This window comes from Sciurus vulgaris, assembly GCF_902686455.1.
Source record: "Sciurus vulgaris genome assembly, chromosome: 5".
Taxonomy (NCBI): Eukaryota; Metazoa; Chordata; class Mammalia; order Rodentia; family Sciuridae; genus Sciurus; species Sciurus vulgaris.
In genome coordinates, this window is record NC_136465.1 from 47,554,855 (window position 1) to 47,567,704 (window position 12,850).

Here is a 12,850-nt window from a genome sequence, read left to right on the forward strand (position 1 = left end):
ATTTTCTATTAAAGTCAGGTTTTGCTTATATAATGAAATCAGTTTATTAAGGAGAAAAGAAGCAAGCTGGAGTGTATGAGGCTGACAACTTTGTCTTTCTTCTGTTCTAGAAATTGAAGCCAAGGAAGCGTGTGACTGGCTGCGGGCAACTGGTTTCCCCCAGTATGCACAACTTTATGAAGGTAAGCCAGGAAGGCCATTTTTCTTTAAATTGACATGATTATAATCTTCGGTTCATGGTTATTATTCATTTTGTTATTTGGTATATGTTTGATTTTTTTTGAAAAATAATGTAGTGAGTACCTGAGACCCCCACCATCAACACAAAAGCTAAGACCTTGATAATAACACACCCACCTGCCCCCTTTTCTGTCCCAAGTACTGAAACCTGTTCACTAGTTTCTTGCATTCATTTTTTCTTACTGTTTCCTCAAAAGTATATTTTATAGTTATTTTTACCTTTATAAAAGGGATATTTATGCTGTATATAATCTTGTGGGATTTCGTGTTTTCACTTAGAATATTTTTTTAAGATTTTTCTAAACCATGTGTCCCTATGGTTCATGCACAATACCCTATCTTGTGGATAGACCACTGAAGCTTATTTCTGTCCACACTCTTGATTGGTGAACATTTCAGTTGTTTTGCTTTTGTAAACTCTGCTGTTTTGAATGTTCTTGTGCCCATCTCTTGAAGTGCATGTATAATAGTTTATCTTTTTGGATATTCCTAGTAAGAGAGTGGCTTCGTAATTTAAAAAATATGCATACAGCAAATTTTTCTTAGATAGTTGTACCAATTTTAACTCCTGCCAATCATATATAAAGATCTTGTCCGTCCACATACACTCAATACTTTATATTGTCAGACTTTAATTTTTGCCAATCAAATGGATATAAAATGATATCAGATAGATTTTCACTTCCATTTCCCTTATCATTAACAAAAATAAGCAGTTACTCAGGTCACTGGCCATATGTATTTGCTTTTCTTTGAACTGTCTCAGGCCTACCATCCTTCTAAGTTAATTGTGATTTTTTAAATGATTGTTAAGGGCTCTGGATTCTACATTCTCATCCTTTGTGGGTCATGAGTTGATGCTATCTTTCCCTCCACTTGTAATTAAGCATTTCACTCTTCCTTAAATTGTCTTTTGATTTTGATTTTTTTTCCTGTGCAATTTATTAATTAAGAAAAATAGACCTTTTAAAAAAAATCAGTGTCTGGACTAAATTTTTTTTTCATATCATCATCTCATTAGTGCCCTGGAGGTGACTATTTGCTGAGGTTATGGGTCCTCAAATCTGACTCATTCCCTGAGCCTCTGGGTACCAGGACAGATTATATGTACTCTGCATGTCAAAATGAATAAGTCATTCATTTAAATAGGGGTTTTATTACCCTCCATATGAATTTGCTTTAAAGTGGTTACAGCTGTGAATGAGCAAATTGCTGTTTTATGGATAATTTTTAAAGTTGGACAAATGGTAAAGTCATTTCTATTTGCAACACATGATCATCTCCTGGTAGCTCACATAGACAAATATTTTTCATCTTTTTTTTTTTTTTTTTTTTTTTCTATTACTGGGAATTGAACCCAAGGCCTTACACATACTATGCAAGCACTCCACTGCTGATCTATAAACTCAATCCTGAAATACCTTACTGTTTCTCCATTTCAGAGAAGATCTCTGGTTTTGTTTCATTTCTTCTTTTTTCAAAAGTTGTTGGTTCAATACCATACTTCTTATGGTCATAGTAGTCACTTATCTTTCCTTTAGAATTCTTGACCTGTTTCAAGATGGGTGGGGAACAGCCTTCAGTTAGATTTTCAATTCACAGCTCTGGAGATAGAGAATGATAATTGCATTTGCCTTGGCTATCCTTTTTGCCTGTTCAGAAATTAAATTTCCTTCAATTATGTTGATATTGGTGTTGATTGGCTGCCAAGTGGCACCTTCTTGTGACATGTCTGTTTGCTAAGACCCAGTTCAAGTCTGTCTTACTTCTTTCACAATTCTAAAATGCAGATGGTATTTCCATGAGTGACATTTTGGGACCCTTTCATGCTCCCAAGTTGTTTGAAGTGTAAGCCTGCTTTTGAGGTGCACTGTACATTGTTCTGGCTATCATTTCCCCTCTCCATCCTGCCACTGTATTCAGGGTGAGCACATACACACCACGTACCAACCCACACATTCCTCATCTTCCTGTTTAGCTTTATTTTTGTACTTGGCAATTTATACTTCCTGCCTTTAAACCCAACCAAGCTGGAAGTTGGATTCAGAAAACTTCTGTGCATGAGTTAAACTATCATCTTCTAGAAACCAGTTCTTTCAGAAGAGAGTCTAGGTAGATAAGTGAAAATTATTAATTTAATTCTTTTACTGCTCACATTTAATTAATCACCACTGGATTTTTTTTTTTTTTTTTTTAAACAGAATTGTAGTTGATTTGGATCAGAAAAGGAATCTAAATACAGCCCTGGGTACACTAAATTAGAAATTGCTAAAATAACATGGTTGCTTTTTCACCTATACTTAACGGGCAAGGAAGATTTTTAGTTACATTTATAGATTTGATGTTATACTATATAAGTATTAAAAATATATTCTATAATATCAGGTCTATTATTTAATACAGTCACATTTCCCTTAACCACAAGGATGTGTGGTTGTCTTGCTTTCATTCATTAAGAGCTGATAATCCTGTAAGCCTCCTGGTATGTTTCTGCTGTAGCGGTGCCACTAGTCATTTCCCTCGGAGAGACTCTGTCCTTCCGTCTCTTCATCAGTTTGGGCTGTAGCTACTTCACCGTTCTGCCTGTATTATCATTCGGAAACAATATCAGTACTCCCACTCTTGCTTTCAGGAAAAAATAACAGAGGATAAATTAACATTCATTGTGATTTTTTTAAATTATTATTTTTTTAAATTTTTACAGCCTGCATTTTCACAGGTTTTTTTTTTTTTTTTGCGGTGCTGGGGATTGAACCCAGTGCCTTGGTGCTTATGAGATGAGCACTCTACCAACTGAGCTATCTCCCCAACCCCTACAGTCTGCATTTTAATTCATTGTACACCAATGGGGTACCTCTTTTCGTTTCTATGGTTGTTAAACAAGTATCCCTAGAAAATGGATTATGATGAATAAGAAGTTCCAGCCCATTCTTTAAAACCAGTGATCATAAATTAGAAACCAATGAAGTCATACATTCTCTACTCAACTCAGGAATTAGAACTTTATAAGTTACCTGCAGCTCCCAAACTACTGAAGGCCAGATCTGTTCCAGTATGCAGCATTAACCATTTTTTGAAGGCCAAAGGGAGGTTTTCAGATGATGGTAATCCTGCCCATTCCTGACTTGTGCTGCTGTATACGTGTTCTTCTGTGAAGGCCCATTGTTTACTTTGATAACTGAACTCCAAAGAAGGCAACAGCGTGCCTTTATCTAGTGGCAATTTCAGAATTGTTCTGTTTCCACAGCCTGGCTCTGGGTCTTTCTCCTCCCTGCTTGTCCTGGATACATTTACCTACAAGCGATCTTTTTTAATCATAGGGATTTTTATTTCAAAACCTGGGACACATTTTTAAAATATATATTTTTTATTTTTAATTGTTACATAATTTGTGTGTGTATGTGTACATATATGTGTGTGTATGTGTGCATAGTATAGCATTTCAGTTGCATGTATGTAATGTGTAGTGATCAGAACAGGGTAATTGACATACTACCCCAAATGCTTAGCATTTCTTTGTGTAGGGAACATTTAAAATTCTATTAGCCATTTTTTAAAATGCGATTAATTATTGTCACCCATGGTTATTCTAGTGTGCTGTAGAACATTGGAAGTTATTCCTCCTATCCAACTACACCCCTATGCCTGTTACCCTTCTTCTCTTGGAAACCACTATTCTGCTCTGTCTACAGGGATCTTTTTAGGCAGTACAGAAAAGGAAATTCTTCCATTGGGTTGACTTTTTTCCGCCTTTTCTGCTTTTGAGTCTGATACAGCTTCTTCATTGTTCTGAGAGAATTCAACTCTTCCACAGATAAGGGATTTGGTATTCTAACTGTCCTGCAGTAACTTTATAGCTAGGCCTTTGTTTTAGGGAGAGTTGTATAAACTCCCAAGAAGCCATACTGAAGTGCTAATATTTGTTTTAAAATAGCATGTCTTGAATCTCCTATAGCTCTCCATGTCATACAAATGCACTAGTCCCCCTGGCTACCAATGGCCATTTTTCTCTGGATCCTTCCTTGGCCTAATTTTTTTTCCTTGTCCTGATTATATGTGAGCAAAGACATGCGGTTAAAAAAAAAAAAAAAAAGAAAAGAAAGAAAGAAAGAAAGCCATATTAAAAAGAAGATTCCTTATCAAATTCATTCTGGCTTAAATTATAAAACCAGTAGAATTTATTGCCTACTGGTTCGTTTAAAGGTGGAACAGGGTTTTTCAATACTTACCCTGACAGAAAGCAACATTTGGGTTTCCAGACCACTTTAGAGCTCTTTCAGAATGCTGATGCTAAATTGCTTTAAACTGCTTTATACGCCAAGAGTCTCAGAGAAGTTGGTAGAAAATGAGACTTCCTGCACACAGGAGACACTGATCACATTGCTTTGGTGAACTGAGCCAATTTGCCCAGAACCTACATGCTTGATAACATGTTTGTATGTATTTTTCTTATAGATCTCCTATTCCCTATTGATATTACCTCGGTCAAGAGAGAGCATGATTTTTTGGACAGAGATGCCATTGAGGCCCTATGCAGGTAAATGAGCACGTTTTGAGTATTTCTGTTTTCTTTAAAGAACAAGGTACCTATCATAAGGTTTGGTTTTCATTTGTTCTGATTATGTCCCGTTTTTGATTAGCCAATGGTATAGTGACTTGCCTTGCAATAAAGCATAGACCTTTTCATTTAAAATGAGGTAAAATGCTCTTACGTAATATTGCCATTAAAATAGCATCACCTTGTCTTCAGAGGTCCTCACATTAGTACCATTCTCTGTTTGGATGACATATGACTGAAGAAACAGGTCAGTTTCTAATGGTCTTGAAACTTGAATAGGGTTTTTTTTTTTTTAAAGAAGTCCCATAATCAACTGCACAGCCCTGAGCAGGGACCCTAGCAGAGTCAAGGCTGCATTTACACTGAGTAGAAATAACACGTTCAGAGGAACAAATACTGGTGGGGGCTATGACATAGCAGTCTTAGCACCATCATTGAATTCCAGAAAACTCCTCAGAACCTCTGGCTGCCCCAGGTTATAGTAATGATAGGATTAAATAGGCTATAAAACAACTCAGCACAGCCTTTAATGTACAAGAGACAAGCAGTAAATGAGCATTGATGTGAAGTGTGAATAAAACTGTCAGAAATCCTCCTTCATTGTGCTGGTGGCTCTTTAGGCCGAGGAGTAGCTTGTGGGTTTTAGCAAAGTGGAAGTAATAAAACCGGAGGCAGGTGACGACTGGACGATGATAATCCTTTCAAACCCTGAATGACATTTTTATTCATCTTACGTTATTCATCCTTTGTAATTTTTCCTTAAAACCTAAATACCATAACTGCTGAATTCTGGGGGGAAATTTATACATAGAAAAAATTTACATATGCTGATTTGATTGTAAGATTTAAAGAAATTCTTCTTTAATTTCAGTATTTATTTTAACTTGAAAAAAAAAGATTTAGGTGCAATGATAGCTAGTATTTTATTCCCCTTTGTAGGCAATAGCTCTGTGAAAATATTTTTTTTTTTCATTTCTTATGTAATACAGTGTTTCTTGGAGCAGCCAACTTTAGCAGTGGTTTTGGAGAAAGAAAAATAGGATGTTTAAAATAGTATATGAAAAAGACTAGTTCTTACAGTTTAAAAAAAGGGGGCTGGGAGATGCCATATTAACCACAGAAACACTATCAAATTTTTCAAGTCCGATTAAATAATTAGTTAGAAATGTCCAGGGTATGTAGACATTTTCTCAAAGAAAACTGATTCCAAGACCTGCAATGGTGTGTGTAATATCATAGCTATGTCATCTGCAATGAAAAAATGTCACCAGTGCAGTTTTGGGAGGGGGAAAGTGTGTGTCTGGAATATAAACTACTCCAGACATTTTTTAAATGTTTTCATGCTTAGCTGTGGGGCAGAATTCATTTATTTTCAATTCATCACTGGTAATAATGCATATGAATGAGGTCACTCCTAAGATGCATCTTAGGAAATATTGTCGGATCATCCATTTCACACATTTTAAACCACTTGATGTGGGCCCTTGGAACAGCAGCAATAGCTTAGGAATTTGTGGGTCATAAAAATATCACTGCCACATTTCACACCAAAGAGTCATGATTAAATTCTTGAATATTTTTACTGTTGTTGTTGGAATATCATTTTGAAATTTAACTTTCCTTTTTTGAAAGATTTATACTAGCTCTGAGTATGACTCAGGAAACCACCTCCTGTAGGAGAAAATAAATCTGTGCTCCTAGATCTTTCCTGAAAAGAAAAGCCTTAAAGAAACTGGACCTTGATCTGTATTCAAACTCTGCTGCATATTCTGGTTGGGCTTCTGTTTTCTCTTACACATAGAATAATGTATCACAAGTTAGCAGGGAGAAGGAAATGCACTAATGAAAGTCAGGTGCTTTAAAAATTAAATGATCAGGCCCAGATTTGAGTAAGTGCAGTAGGTCTGGGGATTGGATTTTCTTTTTAAAAAAGAAATAATTCAGAATGAACTTGTTTGTGAAGGAAAACCCACAGGCACTTGTCCACATACTCACATAGACTATATGAAAAGGGTTCCTTCCCTCTTGATGTCCAGAAGAAAAAAATGGGAGCCATACAGGGTGGATTTCAAGCACCCTCCTTAGAAATGAATGTCAAGGTCTGAGCTGTGCATAGCCTAGTTAGGATGCCCATTTTATGATTATATGATATTTGCTTCATTCGCTAGAACCTCCAATTCCAAATGCCTTCTCAGCATGTGAAATTCCAGGACCAACAGATAATGAAGCAATACTGTGGTTTAAGATTTCACATGGTGTGTGAAGTTCTCCCTGGACCCACAGACTTTTTGTAGACATCCATCTTGTGTCTTATTGAAATACTCTGAATAGGTGATTTTAAACATGTATGGTATGATGGTTGCAGAAATTCAGTTTAAAGATTTTACAAAATCTTATATGATTTCTTGTCCCCAGCACTCCTCCTCTGTATTGGATCCTATTTTAGACACAGGTGTTTCAAACGATCCTTAGAATGCATTAGCGTTCTGCTTTGTTGAAAATATTCATATTCCTATAACTTTAGCAGGTCATATTAACTACTTCGATCAAAAAACTAGGAGGGGCTATTCTCTTTTAACATTTTGTACTCAGAAGATTGGGAGATATAATGGGTGTGGGGAGGGGGTGTGTTTGTTTATTTGTTTTAGAATGATGATACACAAGATACAAAGTTTGGTAATGAATTTTATATAAAATTATAATTATGGGACTACTAGGGTATTTTGGATTTCAATTGCTCACCAACATTCTTATATCACTATAAGGTAATTATTTGTTTCCTTGAAGAGATTGGCTCTTGTCCCAGGCTTCAGCTTTGCTGAATAACTTCACCTCAGTGATAAGTCCATAATGATGAGGGAGTTCTACTCAGTGTAATACTTGGAGGATTGATTAGTTTATGTTGAAGCATATACAGATTATATTGCGAAATGTGACCTAATGCGAGGATATCTTGTGTGAAATGTTGTCTTCCTAGTTTCAGAAAAACCTTCCAAATTGCTATTTTCCTTTGGAATGAAAACTAATTCCTCCTATAAACACATGGAAGAGCTGTGAGCATCACTGGACATGGTGGAATGAAAAGCAGATATATATCCACACTGTCATCTTCAGTATGCACTTTGTTTTAAACAGCCCTGAGGTGCCTAAGCTGTGTCAAGCAGCCTTCCTTAAAAGTAATTTTAACTTTGTTACCATTCCTGTTCTGCCTAAAAGGAAGCCAGTCATTTTTCAGAGCATTTGTACTAATTTGAAGAAAATATCTTTTAAGAATTGGAACCATTTTTAGTTGTCAGTTCCTACCAGGTTCTCTGCTTTCTTTCTCTTTTTTTGTACTTTTCCCTGATTTTATTTTGCATCCATTGAGGCCCAGATCGGTGCCTGCTTTGCTTTTATCAGGGTGTCTGCACTCTGTGTAGCAAAGCTCTTGAACCTCTGATAGCCCACTCCCTATTCAGAGCAGGGTACAAGTTGCCCAGGAGATAAAACCAATGCATTCCTATGGAGCTGAGCCCTGTGAGGGCCTTGGCCAGTGGGGATGACCAGGGCTTCTGGATAGAGAGTTATTGATAGCCAATATTTGAGCCTCTTATTTGAAGACTCATACTTGGGATGTAAGTAGTTCCCATTATTACCATCATTAATATTTGTTTTAGAAAGAATGCAGAAGATATCCCTGGCACCCAAAAAAAAAAAAAAAAAAAAAAAAAGAAGATACTGTGTGGAATACCAGAGCCACCATGTTTTAATTGTGTGACCTTGGACAAGATTCATGACCTCTCCAAGCCCTCATTTCCTCATTTATAAAATGAAGATGAATCACAATATCCACACCATGGGGATATTAAGGGCAAAGATGAGAGGATAGCTACAAAATGCCTAATACAGTGCCTCACCTGGAGTGAGCATCTAGCTAGCTTGATTTTTTTTAAATTTTTAATTGACATATACTAATTGTCCATATTTATGGGGTACATATATATTTCAGTACATGTATATGATATGTAATGATCACATCCTGGTAATAGCATGTCTGTCACCTGAGACATTTATTGTTTCTTGAGTTGGGAACATTCGAAGTCCTTCCATCTGGCTATTTTGAGATTTACAAATACACAGTGAATTAATGTTAGCTGTAGTCACCCTGCCAGGCTGCAGAATACTAGAACTTCCTCCTCCTATTTTTGTACCGTATAATACCTCCCTCTATTCCCATCTTCCCCTCTCCCCAGCTTCTGGTACACACTGTTCTACTCTCTACTTTCATGGGATCAAATTATTTTTTTGAGCTAGAACTACTATTTTATGTCAGTATCCTCTATCTATAAGTAAATAAGGTCACACCAATGGGCATTCTTTGGAGGTCCCAGGAGACAAATGAAAACCACAGAAACCCCAAGAAATAACTGGGCTTCAGAGTTGCAATGTCTTTAGCTTGTTGCTACCAACATAAAAAGGTGAAGTTGATCTTTATAAAACTGGCCTCCTGGGTCTTTTTGTGTGACTCCAATCTGGAATTGGTGAAGTAAACCCCTCCCCCTCCCCTACAGGCCTCTATGCCTAGTAAATTGGGTTATAAACACCACTCAACCATTAAAGCTCTAATGAAGTCAAGAGGCTATTTGATTACAGGTTTGATGAATGAAACCCAGACCTAAGACTAACTATAACCATTCTGGATTCTTTAAATCTTGAAAACATCTGAGAACTGAAACATTGTGGGTTTAAGTAATTTAAGTAATTGATGCCCCTAGAAAGGGACCTTATACCACCACCACCCTTGTTTTTAAAATCTGCAGACTTTTTCTCAGTTATTTGTTATCTTTCCCTCCCCATCCATAGAATATTCTGAACATAGGCACCCTGTTATCTCTGTTTATTCTATAAACAGGCTTCCACATAATCTAGGAAATCAAAGGCAGGCTTATCAGACAGGCAGAAATACTTTCTATCCTGGTGCATCAAAGTTGTCAGACAAGTTGCAAGAACAGGATCAAGAAGATAAGCCCTGAGGAGGGTACATGATCAGTTTGAATTCGGGCAAATTAAGTGCTGTTATCCCATGAAAACATAAGAATTGCAATTTTAGGAGAAACTGGAAAACCAGTTGGGAGATTTGTGTTACTTAATGAGGCAGCAAACAGACACATTGAAGGTTCATGGAGGACATTCAGTGATGGTCATCTGGAAGGTGTTAGGAAGAATGGGGCCTGGAGGGCTGTCACTCACACTTTCACAGACCAGTTCGCCAGGCATATTGAAAGCAGGTCTTCTTTGGGCTATCTCATTATTTCTCTGTGAGTTTAAGCATTTCATTTTTAATGACACTAAATTATTTCCCTAATCTGTCTCCTCTTTTCTTCGCTTCTCCCCCTCTCTCTCTCTCTCTTTCTCTCCTTCCTCCAGATTATAGTATCCAAATTTTTAAAATAATCATTTGTGTTAATGCTTTCACTATACCAAACATTATTCTCCACTGAACAGGAAGTTGTAGAAAGAATTATGTATTAAAGAAAATGAAATTATGAAGAGGCTGTCTGAGATTATTATTGATCAGACATAACTAGAGCTTTTTTAAATTAAAATTGTTTTCCCTTTTTTATTGGTTCTTCTTAGTTACACATAACCTTAGTATTCATTTGGACATAATAATGAAAGCATGGAATATAATTTACTCTAATTCAGTCCCCAGTACTTCCCCCTTTCCCTCCCCTCCCCGTCTATTCTACTGATTTTCTGTTATTTGGGTTTTTTGAGGGGAGGGGAGTTACCAGAGATTGAACTCAGGGGCACTCAACCACTGAGCCACATCCTCAACCCTATTTTGTATTTTATTTACAGACAGGGTCTCACTGAGTTGCTTAGCACCTCATTGTTGCTTAGTACCTCTCTGTTGCTGAGGCTGGCTTTGAACTTGCAATCTTCCTGCCTTAGTCTCCAGAGCTGCAGAGATTACAGACATGCACCACTGGGCCCAGCTTAGCTTTTTTTTTTTTTTTTTTTTTTTTTTTTTTTTTTTTTTAATCAGTGTTAATTCAAGTTTTAATGTGATATAGAATATACACTAGTTTGCTGCCAGCTCTACTTGGTGTCTCATTGCTATCTTTAATTCTGTGAAAAGAGACCACAGATTCTTATTTCTTGACACTGAAGTAACTTAATTGCATTTACCTAATGACTCAAGCTACCGGTTATTGAAAGAACATATTTTCTCATTGAGAGTTGCTTATTCCATGAAGAATTAGAGGTACCTGCCAAGGCCATTGTGGTGTGCCACTTTTCTATAAAATCGTAAAAATTAAATGAAAAGCTTAAGAAACATAAAGGCTTTTGTGGCACCCATTTATATTTTAGGGAAGTTTCTAATATAAATTACTGATATTAATAAATTCAGAGAAAGTCATTTAATATGTCATTTGTTTAGGAAAAAAACACCTACCCACTAGTGGTTTCCTTTCTTTGCTAATGTTATTTCTTTGCTCTATAGGCGCCTAAATACTTTAAACAAATGTGCGGTGATGAAGCTAGAAATTAGTCCTCATCGGAAGAGAGTGAGTATATAAATTATATAACAGGATTTGGGAAGAACAAGGGGGCAAACCCCAAACTGGATTATGTGTTTTGTAATTGATTTTGTTTCCCAAATTTTCTGGTTCCAAAAGCATCTCCATGTTTAATGTTATTATCCAGTCAGGCTTACCAAAGAGTATGTAGTTGCAACCAGTCAATAGATGGGTTTAAGTTTTTATAGAATTTTTTTTTTAATTTGTGAAAAGATGGGTTTTGACCTGAAGAAACCATCTTATTATCTTTCCTAATGAACTCAATTCCTACTGTGATAAAGAGATGAGACTTAATGAATCCCAGTGGACTTTTCCATGACTCTCTAGAGAAAATAAAGCTAATATACTTTGGGAACTCCTCTCTCTTCCCAAATACAACAGTAACTACATTTCAAAGCTATCAAGATGAAAGCAAAGGCTGGCTCAGGGGATATTGAAGAATAATAAAACATTTGAAGGGAGGAAAGGAATGGGAGGAGGAAGCAGAGAAGCCAGGAAATCCCACGCATTTCAGTCAATGGTGACACATAACTGAATCAGAGGGTATTTTCTTCTGCGAATGAGTTGTGGGGCCCTTTTATGAGATCTTAGGAGAAAAAGGTAGGCGTAGCACTGGGAGTGAGTATCACAAATTGAAGTAAATGGGAATAAGTTGTGTCAAAGAACATACTTTTTTGTCTATTCTGAGTACAAATTTTAATTATCCTAGAGTTTCTGACCTGTCAAAAGTGGCCTCCTTGGGGAGTTGACCTTTTAAACACATGAACCGAAACCTTAGCACCCACTGAGCTGTGTAGAGGTGTCCAGGTTATCGCTAAATGATCTCTACTCACTGTCCTGTGAATCTTGGGTCGTGTAATATTTTCCACGCCCGTGACAAAGATACCTAGCGTGCAGATTGTACCATTTGATACCATGCCTAAAAGGCCAAGATGCAAGTCTGTGACAGCCTGTCTCTTGAGTCTTGCACAGAAATCAGGCATCATCGGCAAAGATGTTAATTCATGTTTACAAATGTTCCCTGCTGTCAGAAATAGGTATTTGTGAAGCCTTGTTAACTTGCCTGGAAATGGTCTGAGGTTGAAACTGCACAGGACAGTCCAGATGTGAGCTCTAGTCGGGGGAGGGGAAGAAAAAGAACAGGTAAGAGGTGAAAGGCACATGGTGGCTCACTTTGCCTGGTCTCCATTAGTTTAGGAGATCTTGAAATATTTTTAGTGTGGCTAGATCTTTTAAGTTGCCACTCTTCTTAACTGTTGGGAAACTACCTTCTTAATTGCAAAAGGGAACGTAAACACATGCTATCAACAGACAGCAAACCTGGAGGCGGTCCCGAGGGAGTCCTACCATTGCCGGCTCCAGTCCAAAATATTTTGCATGCCTGGAATTTTCACCAATCTCAGAGGTTTCCTTTGTGAGCAATTAAAGAACAGCCATTAGATATAGAGTTTCCATACAATCAATCTTATTTAGCCAGGCACTATGGTAC

At 37.0% G+C, this 12,850-nt stretch overlaps 1 protein-coding gene across 6 annotated transcripts in view; it reads left to right on the forward strand.

Annotated features, from left to right (window-relative positions):
* DLC1 (DLC1 Rho GTPase activating protein) overlaps window positions 1–12,850 on the forward strand; it is a 379,234-nt gene that overhangs the window by 350,263 nt on the left and 16,121 nt on the right. For all 6 annotated transcript variants that reach the window (XM_079142732.1, XM_079142731.1, XM_079142733.1 and 3 more), the window contains 3 exons: window positions 111–182; window positions 4,696–4,777; window positions 11,286–11,349. In XM_079142732.1, coding sequence (XP_078998858.1) covers window positions 111–182; window positions 4,696–4,777; window positions 11,286–11,349 — 218 coding nt within the window. The remainder of the gene's footprint in view (window positions 1–110; window positions 183–4,695; window positions 4,778–11,285; window positions 11,350–12,850) is intronic.